Below are 20,464 nucleotides of genomic sequence, written 5' to 3'. Positions count from 1 at the left end.
AATAGAAAAATACATCATCTACTAGTAAAAAGAGAATTTGGACATTCTTTTCCACCCAGTTGGTGTTACTACTATGTTTTTTTTTTTTTTTTTTAGGTTCCTCCAAGGCTGAATGATATTCCCACTATCCAAATATTTTATGGTAACACATATAATATATTATCAGGTCCAAATTTATTATTTCTCACAAAAGGTATTCAACAGTGTGACATGATAACCTGGCTTAAGGAGACATTTTTTGATCCAAGTCATGAATTTGAATACAGTCTCCTCACTTACTAGTGAATATTTGGGCCAATTATCCACTCCTCTCAGAATTTCAGTTTCTTCATAGTAGAAATGTATTTTCCAGATTGTTGTGAGATTAAAGAAGGTTAGATACACAAAGGCCCTGGCAATTTTCCTAATATGCTGTCATTGTTGAAACAACAATAACTTAGAATAGTTTCTTGGGCAGTCTAAGTACATATATTAACCACTTAAACCTCCCTCTCATTGGATCTAGGAATAAGTATGCTCCTAAGAGAGGCTGATGAGAATTTTTTTCCTAGATTATTATATGGAGGAAATTAGAGGGTACATATGGCATCCTCCTCTCTAAACTCGGAGCTAGTGGGGCACTTTACACAAGCTTCCTAGAAGCTGAGATGAGAGAATTATCTGTGGCTACTCGAAGCCTTTCATTTTCAACGTCCAGATCATTCCTGAGCCACAGCAGTATTTCTGTGTTCCACCAGATCATTATCATTGTTCAAGTGGGTGTATTTAATTTACTTTTCTGATCATAAAGCCCCGCATTTATAGAGAAACTCTTTCCACTCTCTCAAACTATCCGTTAGTTTATAACATTTTATGTTTTCTCCGTGACAAACTACGGGCTGAGTCTCATAGTCCAACACATAGGTCAACAGATGTTGCAATGGCAAATTGAAAATGCCAGTCATCAGGGATAAAATGGAGATATATTATGATTCTCAGGAAAGTGTTATATAGTAATCAACACCCCGAGAGAAAGAAACATGATTTGAAGAGTCAACTTATATGCTTCTGCGGGTCATGGTCTCTTTCTAAATCTTATTTGAGCTTCTACCTATTCTTTTGTTTCATATGACTTTTTAAATGGTGAGGCTAATTTTATTCTTACTTACAATTATTTCACCTTGGAATTAAGCCACTATTCCCTATCCAACACTGACATGTTCCCAAATTTAAGCACTTTTGAGAATGAGAAATCCAAATGATAAATATCACTGTGTAATCCTCCAAGGCCCCTTGTCCCTGAATATTTTATGCTCTAATGCTGATTTGTAAGTCAACGCGTTGAGGTGGATGCCAGTGTTCCCATTCAGCCTTATCAAACTCCTAGCACAAAGAGACCTTGTAGAGTGATATCTCCTCACCAAAAGGACAGTGAGATAACACAGGATCGTGCTTCAACAATGGCTTAGCCGGAAAGCACATATTCTTAAGCAGACTGCGTGGTTGACTTGCATATCAGAACTGTCTTTCATCAAGTCTTGATTGGCTGGACTGTTAACCTTGAACTAATAGTGGGCCTGTTCGGAATACATTTCATTTAAGGCGTTGAAAATAATATCTTGTATTATTAACAGAGATTCCTTAAAACCTCCATTTACTATCCACATAATAACAATCTGGCATCTACATTACCCTTTAGAAACCGAAACATCACTGTATCTATTTGAATTGCTAATGGGAAAAAGGAGACATGCAGAGAAAATTCTTAAGTAATAGGAAGTTCTTAAGCATAGGCTTTCATTTTCTTATTGTGAAAAGTTGGCATTAATAATTCAGGTCTCTGTGCTAAAGTATACTTTAAAGCCGACTCATCTTTGATGCTTTATTACCATTTTAAATGGGAGAAAACTTGGTCAACACACATGATCACAGTTAACAGATTTTAAACAAATTGTTTCTTTTTTGCTTTTTGATATTGTTTTAAGAAGTTCAAAGTAGTCAGAGCCTAAATCTAAAAGGGAGAAAATAATTTATTGATTCAAATGGGCAATGGCATGGGCCTTGTGATGAGATACATATTAAATTTACATCACCTTCATTCAGACTAGGAAATGACATATTGTTCTTCCTAGGGAAAAAAGACTTTGGAAAAAATACCTGGAGATGGGGTTCCTTTCAGAATTAACAGCAAAATCTGCTGGACCACATTAGGGAAATATAAGCATTCTCAGCCACTGCCCATCTCACTATAACATATGCCCTGTTGTATTTCTAACTTCCTGAAGTCAACCTAAGTCATGGAACATGACCTAGAATTGATTTCCTTTTAAGAGAGCTAAGTGTCATTGGGATTGATTTAGTAATTCCCAGCTTATTCTCAGTTCTAAAGTGTGCCATCTGAAGAGAATACCACTCAAAAGATTGGAAATGAATGGATGCTACTTTCCCATAAAAAACAACAACACTATTTCATATTTATATCATACTTTATATATGGAAAAATAATTTTAACATATTCAACAACACTTGATCATCTTTCATTAGTTTGCTTTACAAACTAAAAGATATATCTGAGTTGCCTATTAAGTTTCTACCTTATAGGAAGTAGAACTAGAATTTAGATAAAGATCTTCTAAACCAAGAGTCTAAATTATGTAACCCTAAACGGGCAGTCAGACATCCCTCTCACAATCCAGGACTGCTGGCTCCCAACTGCTCTCCTGCCTGCCTTTCTGATTGCCCCTAACTGCTTCTGCCTGCCAGCCTGATCACCCCCTAACCACTCCCCTGCCAGTCTGATTGATTCCTAACTGCTCCCCTGCCAGCCTGTTTGCCTCTAACTGCCATCCCCTGCAGGCCTGGTCCCCCATAACTGCTCTCCCCTGCAGGCCTGGGTCCCCCCCAACTGCCCTACCCTGCAGGCCTGGTCACCCCCAACTTCCCTCCTCTGCCGGCCTGGTCACCCCTAACTGCCCTCCCTTGCAGGCTTGATTGCCCCCAAATGCCCTCTCTGGCAGGACTGGTCCCCCCCAACTGCCCTCCCCTGCTGGTCTGATTGCCCACAACTGCCCTCGCTTGCAGGCCTGGTCCCTCCCAACTGCCCTCTCCTGCTGGCCATCTTGTGGAGGCCATCTTGTATCCACATGGGGGCAGGATCTTTGACCACATAGGGGCAGCCATCTTGTGTGTTGGAGTGAGAGTCAATTTATATATTACTCTTTTATTAGATAGGATAGAGGCCTTGTGCACGGGTGGGGGCCAGCTGGTTTACCCTGAAGTGTGTCCTGGATCAGGGTGGGGGTTCCCTTGGGGCATGGGGAGGTCTGGGCGAGGGGCCTGTGGTGGTTTGCAGGCCAGCCATGCCCCCTGGTGACCCAAGCAGAGGCCCTGGTATCTGGATTTATTTATCTTCTATAATTGAAACTTTGTAGCCTGGAGCGGAGCCAAGTCTCCTGCTTGCTCTCTGGCTGCCGTCATTTTTGTTGGGATTTATTTATCTTCTATAATTAAAACTTTGTAGCCTTGAGTGGAGGCCTGGGCCTACCAGAGTGTGTGGAAAGCTTGGCTTCCTCCATTGCCGGGGGCAACTCAAGCCTCCTGCTCTCTCCAGCTCCATGGCTGCTGCCATTTTTGTTGGGATTTATTTATCTTCTATAATGGAAACTTTGTAGCCTTGAGTGGAGGCCTGGGCCTGCCAGGGTGTGCGGAAAGCTTGGCTTCCTCCATTGCCAGGGAAGCCCAAGCCTCCTGCTCGCTCCATGGCCACAGAAATCTTGGTTGTAGTTAATTTGCATACTTGCTCCTGATTGGCTGGTGGGAGTGGTTTGTTGGTGTAGGGGAGTGATGGTTAATTTGCATATTACTCTTTTATTAGATAGGATTTGACAGTTCTGTTTACTTCAGGAGCAGTGGAGAGACTTTATGCCTTATTAGGGAAGGGCTTTAATTTATTTTCAGTTAGAAAACTTAGCATAATTATATATAAACTATTTTTAAATATCTTAATCTCCATTGTAAATAGGAATGTTATTTCTTTAACAGCTACAAATGTATATGAAGTATTGAAGTATAGATTTTGCATCTACATTTGCACACAAAAAAAGATTACTAAAGAGATATGTAGATACTATAAGACAATATAACCCAGCTGAGGAAAAACAAAAGTCTTATGAAATGGCACTATTTTTTTCTATAGGCAGCTACTTTCTTTCTCCTTTTTTTGTTTTGTTTTTTTTTTGTTTTTGTTTTGTTTTGTTTTGTTTTGTTTTGTTAATCGTCACCCAAGGATATTTTTCCATTGATCTTTGGAGAGTAGAAGGAAGGGGGAGAGACAGAGAGAAACATGGATGTGAGATATACACATCGATTGATTGGCTGCTTCATGCACCCCAACCAGGTCTGGGAAACTAGCAACCAAGGTACGTGTCCTTGACTGGAATCACACCCAGGACCCTTCAGTCCATAGGTTGATACTCTATCCACCAAGCTAAACCAGCTAGGGCTAGGCAGCTACTTTCAATGACAATTAGATTTCCAAGCAGAAAAGTTGATTTATCTTAATGAACCAGTTTATATTATTCATAGCTCTCAACAATTAAAAGATAAACAAAAAATACTGCCACAAACAGTATTTGAGAATTTTGTGTTTACAGTGTATAAAAGGTTGTTCTTTACCTTTTCAAAATATGTTCATACCTACAACCCAATAATATGTCACTCCTTTGGGTGAGCATTTATGGCCAGAAAATTTTAATAAGTAATAATTACATTTAAATGGAAATCAACTAGTTTTTCCTTTTAAGTAAAATAGAATATGTATTAAAATTTTAAAATAAACATGTTAGAAACAGTAAGTTTCAGCATTTAAATTAAGAAATCAGCACCTATATCTTAGAACTGTATTGAACTTTAATATCATATGAGGATATTAGTGTTAAATGAGTTGCATGAAAATATTTGCATATTCATTTATCCTCTCCTTACTTAAAGTGGTTTTCAAAAAATAAACCAATGAAAATCACACACACATAAGATGGTTAGAAAATCCATACAGTGTATGTGTATATATACACACATATATATGGCAAAAATAAAATCAGGATAAACAAATAAACTAAAACAAGTTTCTGTTTATTTCATAAATGCATGCATTTTAGATAAATGCATCCAAATAAATTGGAAGGCCAAAAAATGTTGGCATTCCTGCACTGCTGAAGAGTTTAAAATATCTCTAAAGCCAACATTAATGATACTATTCTCTTCTACTAATCTCCGATCTTACTTTCTCTGTACCAACCTGATGAAATATTCTCTTTTGTTATCAATTTAATATGATACTAGACAAATTTCATTAAAGTTAAGCCTATGCATACTCCATCTTTACAATACATAGATAGCATGGGTCTTTGCACATAGTAAGCACTCCATAAAAGTCTAATGAAAAATAAATAAAGCAAATATATCTTACCCATCCTTCCAAACTAAAAATAAATATGTACTGAACACTTACTATTCAGGATATGGAAATTGTGGGAGCTACAATGTGTAAAGTAGCTATTAAGCAAAGACACTGACGACCTTGTTGGAGATGCAAAAAACAACACACAGGTTTTAGGCGTTGTTCTTAGCACTTATATAATATATTTATAAAATATTAGAGGAAAAGGAGTAATCTAGGATGAAAGTCACTCTTTCAAAACCAACATAAGGTGAAAAACTAGTCAATTTGTATTTTAAAATATCTCTGCAAAAGAATGAAATGCTTTCCTTTAATGAGAGTATAGTAACATTTTCCTTAAGTGAATTATTGTTCCAGATCTTGAAATTAATTTATTTTTAATTTTAAGTGAACTTAACTCATTGCTTTAAAAAGAAAAAAAAGATATTCTGGTTTATAATCACAGCTATTGTGCTTGGAATCCTCCCAAAAAGCTCACATTTCCTATGGTTCATTCGCCACATGCTTGCTAGAGCTGACAATTTTTAATTAATTTTTAATTAATAGGTGTATTGTTTATAGGCATTATACAAAATATAATCCTGATTCACTAAAATTTCATTGTGGAGAAACAAGGAAATTACAGTGACTATGACTGACATCAAGTGGGCCTTGGATCTTAATTATAAATTATCAAAATATAATAATAATAACTGGCTCCCTTGGCTATTTTCTTACCAGGAAACAAATGAAAAAGGGAAATTTATTTCTGACCCCAAATCCCAAATGTTTCATTTTCATTTTCCCCAAGTTAACTTTCTCACCTAGCTAAGCAGCATTTCCTGCTATTATTAGCTGCTGGTCCAATATCACTGAACAGCAGCCATCCACCCCCTAGCTTCAATGAGCTTAGGGACTCCCAAGGAAACCCCTGTATGCAGACTTCTGCTTACAGCTCCTAATTATTTTCTAAGAGATAATGGTGCATTTAGAGGTTAGATTAAATTTGTAAGTGGATCAAAACCCTAGATAAAATTGCAGTATCAAGTATCACTGTAGAAAACCCTAAGCTTTTTAGTTTTGAGATAAAGAGCCCTTGCTGATTGCCTATTTTCTGTGACAAACTGGTCCCATAAATTGACTACCTCAGAGGTGCTCATTCTTATGTCTAATCACACTGTGCCAAGCTAAGGGTAAAGTTTAAGCTCTGAGCAACAAAAACAGGGCTTCTTAGGAGCTACAGCAGCAGTTACAACTGTTCCAAAGACTGTCTTGATATTTTTGTGGAAAAACAAACAAACCAACAATTGAGCTGTTTGTATAGCATGCATATTACAACTTATTGTCTTAACAGGCTAAAAGAAGTATGGATATGGTAATCCCATTATGCAAACTGGTAATTATGAGCTTAACATGTTTATACAATACAATGCATTAGAATTCTTTTTGTTTGTATAAATCAGAGGATTTGTCTGGAATTTTGTCTGGTAGGAAGTCAGACGTAGTCAGTTTGATTTCCTAGTCTGAGGGCAAGAATGAGTGACATAAAATGTCATATGAAGCAATAATAAATAAGAAGAAAATGATGAGGTCATCAACAGGGCTTTAAAGAGCAAGAATACCTCTTGAGGCAACCTTGAATTCAATGAATACGACAGGTCACCTCAGAAACTCAGAAGAAAAAACTCAGAAAAAATAAAAGTATAAAGGAACTGCTACTTGTTTTATCCCTGTGACAACTGTCTCTCACTTAGATACTGTGATTTTTGGAGAAGACAGAGTAATGTATGAGGAACCAATAGACTTCGGAGCTGGAGAGATTTCTGTTGAAATCCAGGTTCTGTCTTCCTTTACTGGCTTTGGAATGAGAAAAATGATTTAAATGCTATTTGTTCTCCTCACAAAAGAGACATATTAATACCCATCTTCAGACTTAGCTTTTGCTCAGTCCAGATGCAAAAATAATAATAATTATAATAATTTCTTTTGTCACTTTCTAATCTGTAATTTTGATCTCGATTTTACATATTAGGTTCTAGAAAATATAGTTAAAAACCGCTGCTATTTATAGGTAATTCGTGGTAAACATGATCAAGGACACAATAGATAGATGTCTTCTCATTCTGATTTTGCTTCATCAAGTTGCAGTTTTTGTCCAAATCCACCATAGCATATTGCACAGATCAGCTTTTTCAGCTTAATAAAGGGAGGGAGAATTGAGTGCAAACAAAACAGTACCCGGATTCATCCTTGCTGAAATAGTATCTTAATCTAGATGGAAATCACTCCACGTGTGATCCACGATTACTGACTCATTTTTCTAAATGTGGGCTTAAACTAAACATGAAGATCTCCAGCAATCTTAGGTGAATTTCTGTCCATGTCCATGTCAGAACATCCTTGTACTATAACTTAAGGATGATGATAGCATGGAGGCAATGCTCACAGAGTTTCTATTTGCAAATATTTTGATGCAACCAGACTCTGTCAATTTGTTTAGTTCTGGACAGTCTATGCTTTGCAAATTGTAGACACAAACCTATTACTAACATAGCATTGGTGTGAGGTTCAAATGTGAAATACATTTGATCATTTTGAGGAAACTATTATAAGAAAAAGTTTGAGACATTCATGTGAAGTAGTCACTTTTGTATTATCATTTTTAGCAATACCAACTATTTGCTAGTTATAATAGATGATTACCCAGTGGTGAAATTATATTTGCAAAGGCACATTAAAGTATGGTGGAGAGTATGTTTGCTATTTATCCCTACACCACAGTGCAGTGAATATACATACATCATTGTTGTAGTGGTGGAGTTAAGAGACAATCCCTGTTATTAGGGATCCTGTAATCTAGTGGTGGAGAGTGGGACTCTACCATAAAAACTAGGACACATAAACATATCATAACCTATCATGATAGATGCACTAAGGAAAATTTCTGAGCGCTGTTAGTAGGATACAATTTAGATTAAAGTGGTCAGCAAAGGGATCTTTGAGGAAGTATAGTTAGGCTGAGAAAATAAGGATAGCTAAGAGTTCATTATGTGGCATTGGGGGAAGGACACTCCAGGCAAAATCATTGCTTGGCTTGGTTGGCTTGGAAGAGGCGTGGTAAGAAAGTCAGTGAAGAGAAAGAAGACGTGGAAAGTAAGTAGGAGCTTTAGGAGCCAAAGATCTAGTATTTTATTTTACTTCATAAAGACACTAAGAGGTTTTATTCATGCTTAGTATTGACAATTGGAAGCTATTCTCATAATTCAAACTGAAGACACTGGTGGCTTTGATTAAGGTGGTGCCAATGGAATATATATATATATAAAAAGAAGCTGCCCTCCCAATGTGTTTTTGGCACAGAATCAAAGTTTTTGCTTTTGAATTGGAAGTGGATATTGAAAGTTTGAGAGGTCGTCACATTCAAGAATAAATCCTAAATTTCTAAAAGAGACAAACAGTGTGGATGGACACACACATTATATAAATAGGTAAAACTGAATGCAGGAGAGATCTAGAAGAGAAGATGAAGGGGTGCATTCTGAACATGTTATACTTGAGATGCCCCTGAGATATCAATATGGCCATATCAAGGACAGAGATGAGGTTAGTTTTATAAAATACACTAGAGGTGGAATTCGATAATCTTGTGAGATGATCTAGGGAAAATGTATAGATTGAAAGGAGATATAGAACAAGGCACTGAGAAATAATATTTCTTGGATTGCGTACTGCCAGTTTAATACTGAAAAGTGAGAGAGTTGGAGATTTTTGTAAGAATGTCATTATAATGCTGGGCCATGAATATAAGTTGGCTGTGGAGGGATGTGAGAATAGGTGGCAGCTGAGGGACAGTGAGAAACAGGAGAGAGTCAATGACTGGGAGATATCTAAGAGGATAAAACATTCCTCACCTAAGTATCGTAGAAAATACCTAGAGGAATAACTAGAGGAGCTGGACAATGTGGTCAGAGAAGTGGGTGTTTGAAATAGTGATTTCAGCTGTGATATCATTTCCAGCCAATTTCTATACACTAACAGGTTGGGTACAAAGGACAATGAGACAAACTATAACAGAAATAATTTACTTTAGTCACTAGGAACTTTTTCTTTTCATTTTAGTAGAGCTTTGACTTTAAATTCTGTCTCTAATGGAGTTTATATATTCTCTTCTGAAGATATTATTTTTATGAGTAAAGTAACTATCTAAAACTTTTAACTACTTTACCTTATTTTTTTTTAAGGAAAAAAGGATTTAACTAACTTTCATGATCATACAAGCATTTAAGTAATGGGCCTTAAAAAAAGAATTGTGCATTTCTTTTTACCTCTAAAATTGATGAATTATATTCATGTCTGTAAGTGAGAAAAATCTATCAGGTCTAAAAATATGATTGGATTAAATTATATGAATTTTTTAGAATCCACTATTACTATGACATGGAGTCTAGCTAAGAATTAGTGATAAATGCATGAAGCTATATGCATTTAATGCAGAAATAGGGTTGTAGAACAAAATATCTTTTCAAATCATTTTGTGATAGGTCTGCTATAATCTGAGAGAATATACAAATTCTGGCAACAAATTATATTTGTTCAACCCACTAATATGACATCAATTAGTGTTGAAACAATTCCCGTCAAGACATTGACTGTTATAAAGACGATATATAAAAGAGAAACATATAAACAAAATTCACATGAAAATTTCTTCCAAAAAACAGCAACATGACAGTAGCATAATATAAACAGAATGTCCTATTGTATAGGGTAAGGAAAAGACATAATTTTTCTTTTAATAAGAAAATCACCATTTACAAAATAAGGCTGGGTGATTTGAAATGCATTTCCTTGCGGCACCTGACTGTGAACTCTGTAGTTGATTTGGTGGTGAAACAAGCCAAGGAGGCTCAGCTAAATTTAACTATTATTGATAAGGCACTAGAATTTAGGATAATTATAGAGCTTCTTTTATCCAAATATTAATTTTTAAGAAAACAAATTAATTTAAAATAATTAAAAACATATGCCCTTCCTAGGCAAATATAATTACGTCAAGTGATATGAATTTAAATATTAGGAAAAAAACACACAATAATGGTGGAAACTTAGGAAAACTTAAGAAACTGCTTGATTTAAATGGACCATGGACTCCAATTCCAAGAATCCTGTTCAATAGCCTCATTTTTAGGTATGTGTTCTACACCACATAAAATAAAAGACAAAACAAAATGAAGCATTTCCCCAATGAAACAGTATTATTTGAAATAAAAAGGAATAGATGTAAGCATTCTTCTTATAAGGTGGACCTTTAGATAATATTCCAAATGTTGCTCAATGTGATCTTCCTTTATGGGAATGAAGAATGTACTGGCCATTCACTAGCAGTACGTTATTACTGTCATTATGAATCCATTAGACATATTCAGGTGAGCTGAGTAACAGCCTGGTGACCAAATTCTCCTTCTCTAGCTTTTAATGTAGCATTTAATAGAACACAAATTGCTTCTTATTTATTTTTTCCTGTAGTAAATATTCTAAGAAAATGTAAAAGTCCTCGCCTTTGCCCTTGGATATCAAAGAAATGTTAAATGTGGTGAAGTTTCAGTCTTAAGTTGCTGCATTTGTATTGTTTATTATAATAACCAATAAAGCATAGTTATAGCTGATAAAAACTAGTAGTAGAGGTTACTGAATCTAGAATACTCGATCCTAAGTGTAAAGTTTGGGGAGTGGTGGGGGGAGATGTCTAATGCTTAATAGGAGTGTGCAGTTTCCATTGTTTTTGGAATATTTATTCCCCTTCTATAAAAAATGGTATAAAACACATGCACACATGTACAGATAATACAAATACACACATGCATTTGTTTGTGAAAGAGACAGGTAGCATGGTTGCAGTAGACCTTATATGAGTTTGAAAGATATGCTTGGAACACTCTAGTCTAGTTCTGTATTAGCTGAATTCTACCTGCCTTCCTTTGGCCAATGGCTCTTTCTACTAAGCCTGTTGTACCACCCTTGGCAGGTAGGACATGCAAGAGCGTTCAACCAATGACTAGCAGCTGGAGTCTTTACATCAGCTTCCTTAACCCTTGAGTAGGATAACCCTGAAGTATGTGTCCTATACTGGCTGCCAGAGTCTCTCCAATGAAAAAAAAAAAGTCCAGTCACTCACCATGGCAGCTGGCATTAGTGACTCCCCTGTCTCTTTTCCATAGTCTGCTACTGATAGTCCGTTACCTCCTAAATAAACTACTTTCACTCAAATCCTTGTCTTACCTTCAGCATCTGCTTCTAGAAGAATCTAGACTAAGACATATGCCAACCATATGACTTTTAATTTAATAACCCTGAGAATATTTGAAATTTCAACTTAATACTTAGGTACAAATTAAAAATAATTTTGCTTACACAAACCTTTTTATTGTGATTTAATACGTTGTTCAAGTTTTTATAATGATCTACACCCATAACAGATGAGCCAAAAATGTAGGTATGAGATGTAGGCATATGTTTGCCTTAAAATTATACCAGGCTATTTAAAATACTACTAAATTTACCATTAATTTTGCCAGTTCAGCTATGTTTTACTAATCCTCATCTGAGGATATATTTTCCCCCAAGATTTTTAGAGAGAGTGGAAGGGAGGGGGAAAGACAGAGAGAGAAACATTGATGTGAGAGAGATACATCCATTGGTTGCCTTCCACGTGCCTCGACTAGGCCGGAGACAGGGATTCCAGCCTGCAACTAAGGTATGTGCCCTTGACTGGAATCGAACCCAGGATCCTTCAGTCTGCAGGCTAACGCTCTATCCACTGAACCAAACTGGCTTGGGCTAAACTGTGTTTTAATCATTGTGTTAGCCTTATAATGTTTTTATTTATTTTTATTATTTATTTATTTTATTTTTTTATTGTTTAAAGTATTACACATAGTAGTACATATATGTTTTTAAATGTCATAAAAATAGTAAGAAGTGTTTCCGCTTGTTATTTATTGATATTCTGCCAATAGCAATTGATCAATCTGTTAATCTTATAGCATTTATCCACAAGGAACAGTCAAAATATTTTCCTTAACTTTTAAAAAACTTAAAAAAAAAAAAAGATCACCATCCATCAACCATCTAGGAAAATGACTCCTTTTACGACTCCATCACAGCTTCATTTCAAATTCAGCAGAAACCTAAGACTTAAAGCTGCCACCTCACTCATGTTTCCATGGGAATAGACCTCAGATCAGGGAAAAAGAAATGGATGGGGTTAGGAGCTCTCAAATAATCATTCAAAATCATGATGAGGGTTTTAGAGCGTCTTTCTTAGGTGATGATTTTGTAGCCTCTTAACCCCTTTTTGCCGGTCTGTTTCCATGGAAATATGACAAAAATGGCTGTACAAGCTTCCTGCAGAGACCATTAGTGTTCTTGTGAATTTCAGCTTCCTCTGCAATCTAGGCTGGGCAAGATCTTTTTTCTATCAGTTTTACGTATTAACCTACACTGTTTCTACACTTTGGCATTTCCTTTCTAATTTCTACTTTCTTTGAAAATTCTCTTCACAAATTTGTAGCAAGATCAAATTGATTAGTGATATCACTGAGAAAGGCTTCAGTTTTACATTTTAATACATGAACCAGGACATGTAGCCGCAGAGGGTCAGAACTTTTAGAGACCTACAGAAGGAAACATTATTCAGTTACTAGACTCAAAGTCTGATAGATAGGTTTGGTGTTATTATCACAATTAACTAGTTAATGTTAATAATAGGAAGAAAGCAAAGGGGAGGCCAGACATTGTAAGCATGACCACCTGGGCAGCTTCACTAGGAAGCTACAGCTTCACACTCCCCAGGGAACCACCAATCCATTCCCTGCAGATCAATGGGGGAAGGGATCTGATCGAACAAAGGGATGGACACTTCCAGTGAAGTCAGAGTGACAAAGGGGAGGTGCTTGCCTGTCAGTCTAGCCTGGAGAAAAAGATCATTGGCTAGGAGGGTGGGAGCCACAACAAGGTGGAAAACCTTGGAAGGAAAAAAATGCTCAGATAAAAGAGTCTTCTTACTCCCTTTTCCCTCTCGCCCTCTTGCTCTGTGACCCACACTCACCATGTGCTCACCTGTTCTCTCTCCATAGCCATGTGGCCTGAGGCAGCTGCACAGCCCATGGCCATGAGGACCCTGCACACAATGGATTGCAGCTGGAAACACAAGCTAAGCTAGCCAGAGGCGGACTAGACTGGACTGTATTTTAATTTGGAACAGATATTCTGGATAGTGACCTTAATCCTGGCCCTGCTGAAGACACGATTGAGCTTTTTCAATAGCAAGATGGGATTTTGGAGGGGAACCTCCTTTATTTTACACTAGAGGCCTAGTGCACGAAATTCGTGCAAGGGGGTGGTGTCCCTCAGCCCAGCCTGCACCTTCTCCAATCTGGGACCCCTCGAGAGATGTCCAACTGCCCGTTTATGCCCCATCCCGGTAGAATTGGGCCTAAACGGGCAGTCGGACATCCTTCTCACAATCCAGGACTGCTGGCTTCCAACTGCTCGCCTGCCTGCCTTCCTAATTGCCCCTAACCGCTTCTGCCTGCCAGCCTGATCATCCCCTAACCATTCCCCTACCAGCCTGATTAATGCCTAACTGCTCCCCTGCCAGCCTGTTTGCCCCCAACTGCCCTTCCCTGCAGGCCCAGTCGCCCCCAACTTCCTTCCTCTGCCGGCCTGGTCACCCTAACTGCCCTCCCCTGCAGGCTTGATCGCCCCAACTGCCCTCCCTTGCAGGCCTGGTCCCTCCCAACTGCCCTCCCCTGCTGGCCATCTTGTGGTGGCCATCTTGTGTCCACATGGGTACAGCCATCTTTGACCACATAGGGGGCAGCCATCTTGTGTGTTGGAATGATAGTCAATTTGCATATTACTCTTTTATTAGATAGGATCATAAATCTTTCTATGAAACCCTATCCTCCCATTGGGGCCTCTAGAAATTATTTTCCTCACGGCACCCCAAGAATTCCACTTCCACTGATAACACTGATAGATATGTAACTGGGGTGATATTTAACTTATTTAGTAATTGATAAGGCACAGCACCAACTGATCAGAGCAGCAGGTTTGTATTAGCTCATTATCAGCCATGTTACTACCAACAATAATTTAAACTAAAAGTAGTTCTACATAAGATAGTTAGCATCGTACCCAGATAAAATTTCTAAGGTCACAAACTGAGCTCCTATAAAATTTACAAAACACTTTATAACAGAAACTGGGTACAAATAACATCATGCTATGTGTATAGCTTCATCTCTTCTACCTACTGAAATTTGCTGAACAGCTCAATCCACAATTTTTGCCAGGGGAAATCTTAAAGTTCTGATTGACCTTATAAAGTACTTTTATTATTCAGAACTCTCTTATTTTTATAGTTACAGTTTCTACCTTTAAGATCTTGTCTTCTGAACTTGAATTAAATAAAAGTAAATTTCAATTGGGTAATTATCTGATTTAGCTAGATTCCTAATTTAAATTCAATACAAACTAAGTTACTACATTAATTACTCTCTATTGATGTTTTCAACTAAACAGGTCATAACAACAATAATATCCAGCAGTCTGAATAATTTTTCAAATCATCATCACTATTCCCAAATGCAGTTTGTCATATTAAACACATGGCCCTTGTGGCCAGGGTTTGGCCTGCAGGCCAAGTCTGTCCTTCAGATTGTTTGTGTAAATCAAGTTTTACTGGAAAACAGTCATATCCACTTCTGTGTTTCCTCTCTATGGCTGCATACTTACTAAAAAGACAGAGTTGAGTAGCTGCCGCAGAGACCACATTGCACAAACGCCTATTTATTCTCTGTGGTCTTTTAAGAAAAGTTTGTGACTGTGACGCCAGCTCAAGCCTTTAATTTTAATAAGATTATAACAATTTTGGAGTCTTTTTTTTTTTTAATTCTAAAAGCAGTATCTTAAGAATAGACCAAAATGAGATTGCCTATGTCTGTACTTACATCCATGAATTCCACATTGGCTTTGGGACCAGTTGTTTCATTAAGAATCTTAATAGCCACAGGAATCTTCACTGTTTCTCCTTCCGGTACCCAGATACCCTTTGAGGGAAAAAATTTTCACATTAAATCTTTATTGAGACATATACAATATTCAATCTAGGAACAAAATTTGATTTAACACTCAACCTATTAATTTCTTGAACATAATTTGCAAGTTCTATATTCTTTCATGTAATCAACAAATATTTATCAAGCACCTGTTATATGTTACAAGTTACTCACAATTTGTCTGCTTTTATTATCTGAAGATGAATTGTGCATGTGTTCTGCTTTCAGGGTGTTTACACTATTATAAAATTCCATTTGTGTGCATAAAAAGGCAGTAAATAGTGAAAAATCATTGAAACAAGATATAATAATATATTTGATGTGAATTATATCATCAACTTTCCAAGACTTTGCGAAGGCTGTTCCAATTTTTGAACTTCAATTGTCTCATTTGTAATTTAGAAGGTTGGACTAAGTAATATTGGAGGTTCTTTGCAGCTTTAATATTATCTAATTAATTCTGAAACCAGAAAGAAAAAAAAAATGTTCTCATGTTCCTGAAGTTTGATTTACAAATTAATTTTCTAAGGTGATTATTTAAGAATTAGTTTTCAAAGGCAAATACTAGGGAGTATTAAGCACATATTAATTTGTCTATATTATTAAATAGTGTTGTGTATCAAGGATTTTTATCTCCAAAGTAATATAAAATATTTAGTTTGGCCATTGCCAGTTCTTTCTTCTTATGGAAATGTAATTATAATATCTGAGTAGGATCTGTATATTGGGAAAGTATACAGAGTTTAAGTAAAGTACAACATTAAACTAAATAACAGCATTTCTGCATAAACAACTAACTCATTTGAATAAAGACCATGATTTTGGTAAGGCTTAGTTGGATGCATGTATTACACAAGAATTTTTTTTTTCATCCTCAAATTATATTGAAAGAATATTCAACTATCAGGTGTCAGAATGCTGGCTGAGGAAAAATTGATCATCCTTTAACATGTTTACCTTCTATAATTGAAACCTTGTAGCTTGAGTAAAGGCTTAGGCCTGAAACTGCTGGCAGAAAGCTTGGCTTCCTCTGTTACCTAGGAAACCTTGCTCTCTGTGGCTGTAGCCATCTTGGTTTGGGTTAATTTGCATACTTGCTCTGATTGGATGGTGGGCGTGGCTTGTGGGTGTGTTAGAGTTATGGTAAATTTGCATATTTGTCTATTATTAGATAGGATTGTCTCAAATGAACACATAAGCAAATATGAGGTTATATTTTAAAAATCTTAATTTTTTTTATTTGTTAGCCCTGAAATTGAAAGAATCTTCTTAGGTCAGTTTTAACATTAAAATGAAAGAAAGAAAAATTTATATTTTAATTGTTAAAATGTTCTGTTTAAAAATTTTGTCTTAAATAGAAAAAAATTTTGTAGAGCTCTGTGTAGGGGAAAGGAAAATGGGATGGGAGCTGGATATTTTGGATGAGGATAAAATTTGTCAGAGGGGAGATAATATCAAAAGGGGATCCAAGGGGTGTTGAGAGAAAGAACTAAACTTAGGCTTTGTACCAATGTTTCCTGTTCACTCACATTTGTACCTGTTCCCAACTTGATTAATAAAAACTAATGAATTCATTTGTGCATCAACATCTCCATACTATAAAGCTTCTCCTCTCTGGATATTAAAAGGGAATTAAGTTGATTAGAGCAATAACCCTGGCTATTAATTAAAACACGCATGGGAAAAACTTAAAATAACTGATGGTACATACTAATTTTTTACTTACTTTATAGACGGTTCCAAAAGCACCTGAACCAAGTACTTTTACTCTTTTGAGTTCAGTTTCTTTCAAAATGCGAAGTTGAGCTTGATTGGGCGCTGTGCCACTTGGAGTTAAGGGTTCTACCAACTAAAAAAATAAATAAATAAGACAGGTTACAACTTCCAATCCAACAATCAGTGCTTCTCTTTCTTTCTCTATCCCTCGCTGGTTCCCATTCTCACACATACAAAAACACACAAGCACACTTTTTCTTGAAAAACAATATTTTTGTAATATAGATGTCACCATCCCTTCAGACTCTATCCTTTCTCTTCTCATGCTCTTTGACTTGGTGAGCTCAAGTAACAAATGTGTGTCTACCTGGAGTTATACTGGGCTAGGAGATTCCCATCCCCCCATTTTTAGAAAAACTTAGAGACTAATGAGAGGCTCTTCATTCTACTTTTTCAGCCCCTTTCTTTTTGGCATTTTCAGCTAAGACTTGTTGCCTGCATACTCTAGTGAAGTTTTCTTTCTCATTTAAGATGGTTTGGCACATAAAAACACGAAATGGTGCCTTCTTGGCACTTAATAGCCAGAGTAAACATGTCAGAAGAGGAAAAGAAAAAAGAGTTAGCACAATGCCAATACTCCTGGACAGTGATTCTAAAACTTCCATGTACATATCAATTACTTGAAGCCCTTGCTAAATGGCAGATTCTGGTTCAGTAGGTCTGCAGTTGGGGCTGAAATTTGCATTTTACAGAACTCCCAAGTGATTCCTCTGTATGATGATGGTCCCTAAACATATTTTAAGTAGCAGGACCCAGTTATCTTCTAGATAAAAAATTCTGTGAATGGATTCTAGATCATGAGTGAATGCTAGGAAATGCAAAGGAATAAAACTACACCAAGAAGTGAGATTCATGAGGTTTGGTTTCCTGAAGGAAGAACACTAAAACTGTTCTTGAGATGATAAAAAAACAGGTTGTCATGAAAGATGACACTGCCACCATGAACGGTTTAGACACAGCATTAAGGAGAAGGAAGATACCACAGGGAGTGGAACAGGTCTGAAGGGTGGGGACCACCAGAACATGATGTGGACTGGGTGTGGCCAAAGGAGGTAAAATGAGGCTAGTACTGTTAGATGTCATAGCTTAGATGCCATTCAGTCAGAGAGGGTGAATATGAAGGGGATATGGATGTGAATGTGTGCCAATGTCTTGCTTATGTGAGAAAAAAAAATGTAGACAATGAAGAGACCCTGGCACCACAACGTCTATATCCTATGTTCAAATTTTAGGTGTTTAATTATGCTTAAGGAAAAGGCAAGTGAAATGGAAGTTGCTTTTTTTTAAGTTAAATAAAGGAGCTAAATTTCAAACACAGACAAATAGCTTGTTCTTTATCAGCATAAGGGAGTAATTAAGGGCTACACCTACTCAAATTATCTTGAAAACCAGCACAATATTTCAAGCTGTCTGTTTATAGGGGTAAGTGCACCGTGGCCCTCCAGCGTGGTTATTATTAAGCTTCTGTGAACATCATGGTTCAGTGAACTGACTGCACAGAATGTTGGATGTAGGTAAGCTTAGCCATGGCAAGAATTTTGGGAAGAAGATGATAAAAATTATCAATAAACTTACGTTGTTTTCTAACAGTCTGACAACTAATACACTTTTATTTCATCTTCAAATTTACATTGTTAAAACACATAACTGCATTTAAGTCACATAAAAGAAATCTTAGAAACAATCACAAAATCCTTTGTTAAATCTGAAAAAGGGTCTCCTGAAGAGATTCCCCTTGATTTGAATTCACCTCTGTTGTGTAGCATTTGGTTAGTACATTTTGATAAACACACCATGAGTAAGTTTTATGAATTATTTTTAAAAGCCCTGTACAAAAGTCAAATAAAATCATCTGCAAGATTAGAGGCTAGATTACATACTTTAGGCTAGCTTTATTTAAATATATATTTTTAAAGGAATATTCTACACCATATTATTCCTAATTATTCTTAAGCAATAATTACAATTGTAATATATATTGTATTCATGCTTTGGCATACACAATGCGATAATTTCATATTTTGAAAGCTTCACAATTCTACCTGAGATGTTTAGTCTCTTACAATTTCCTGGGGTATCATTTAAAATTGTCTTAAAACATGTTGTTTTTCCCCCCCAGGAATTTGAGTATTATACCTTTAACTAAAGCATAGTTTCATTTTGTGAGCCAAAATGGTAGAAAGAGAATTAAGTTTACAGTCATAGGTTTGTATACCAGGGCTACCATTCACAGGCTTAGAAAGCAACTTACCCTTCATGCCCCTTCATTCCACATCAGTGAAACAGGTATACCAATAATTACCTTAGGAGATTGCTAAAGAAGGCAATGGTTTATAATATAGAGTGAAAACTTTGGAACATTGCCTGTCATATGTAGGCACTGAAACTGTCACTCTTCCAGGGGTAGGATCAGCTGTCATTAATACATTACAGCATCTATCAAAGTGTCAAGCTTACAGTGCATCTCAGTAAGTATGTGTTGAAAAAATATACATTTCCTACTTTTATTTTGTAACAGAAGAAAGACAAAATCTGAAGCAAAAGTTTTGGAAAAGTATGTCAACTTGAAATACATTCTAATATACTATGCTTTAACAAACTGTTCACTGGTGAGTCAAATTTTCAACTTGGATATTAAGGATTTAAGTCAATCCTCTTAAAAATTCCTCTTCTATTGCCCAACCAGCATGGCTCAGTGTTTGAGCATCATCCTATGAACCAGGAGGTCATGGTTCAATTCCCAATCAGGGCACATGTCCAGGTTGCAGGCTTGATCCCTAATGTGGGGTGTGTAGGAGCAGCCGATCAATGATTCTCTTTCATCATTGATGTTTCTCTCTCTCTCCCTCTCTAAAGTAATAAAAATATATATTTTTAAAAATCCCTCTTATATTTAGATGGTAAAAATCATAGGTATTTACTTTTACTGAGAGAAAGATAGGAATGAATTCAACAATTATCTAATTTAGTTCTACATAACTTTCTACATAAATAGAATTTATAGATAACTTTCTACATAAATAGAATTTGCTTTTGGAACCAATCAGTATGAGTTTATTTAATAATAAAATGCCAATTTGAAGGCACCATATTAACAAAACAAAACAACTCTTCATAACAATGAGTTTTTCTGCACCTGGTTAAGAGACAT

The 20,464-nt window shown here is 36.4% G+C and overlaps 1 protein-coding gene across 1 annotated transcript in view; it reads right to left on the bottom strand.

Annotated features, from left to right (window-relative positions):
* The window catches only part of ERBB4 (erb-b2 receptor tyrosine kinase 4), a 931,393-nt gene that overhangs the window by 164,688 nt on the left and 746,241 nt on the right, over nucleotides 1-20,464 (bottom strand). Inside the window, exons 18-19 of the mRNA XM_008145201.3 lie at nucleotides 17,264-17,386; nucleotides 15,430-15,528 (exon numbers count right to left, since the gene is read on the bottom strand). Of these exons, the coding sequence (XP_008143423.2) occupies nucleotides 15,430-15,528; nucleotides 17,264-17,386 (222 nt within the window). The remainder of the gene's footprint in view (nucleotides 1-15,429; nucleotides 15,529-17,263; nucleotides 17,387-20,464) is intronic.

Source organism: Eptesicus fuscus, chromosome 11 (genome assembly GCF_027574615.1).
Source record: "Eptesicus fuscus isolate TK198812 chromosome 11, DD_ASM_mEF_20220401, whole genome shotgun sequence".
Taxonomy (NCBI): Eukaryota; Metazoa; Chordata; class Mammalia; order Chiroptera; family Vespertilionidae; genus Eptesicus; species Eptesicus fuscus.
Note: the sequence above shows the minus strand (reverse complement) of the source record. Positions and strands in the feature narration are given on the sequence as shown.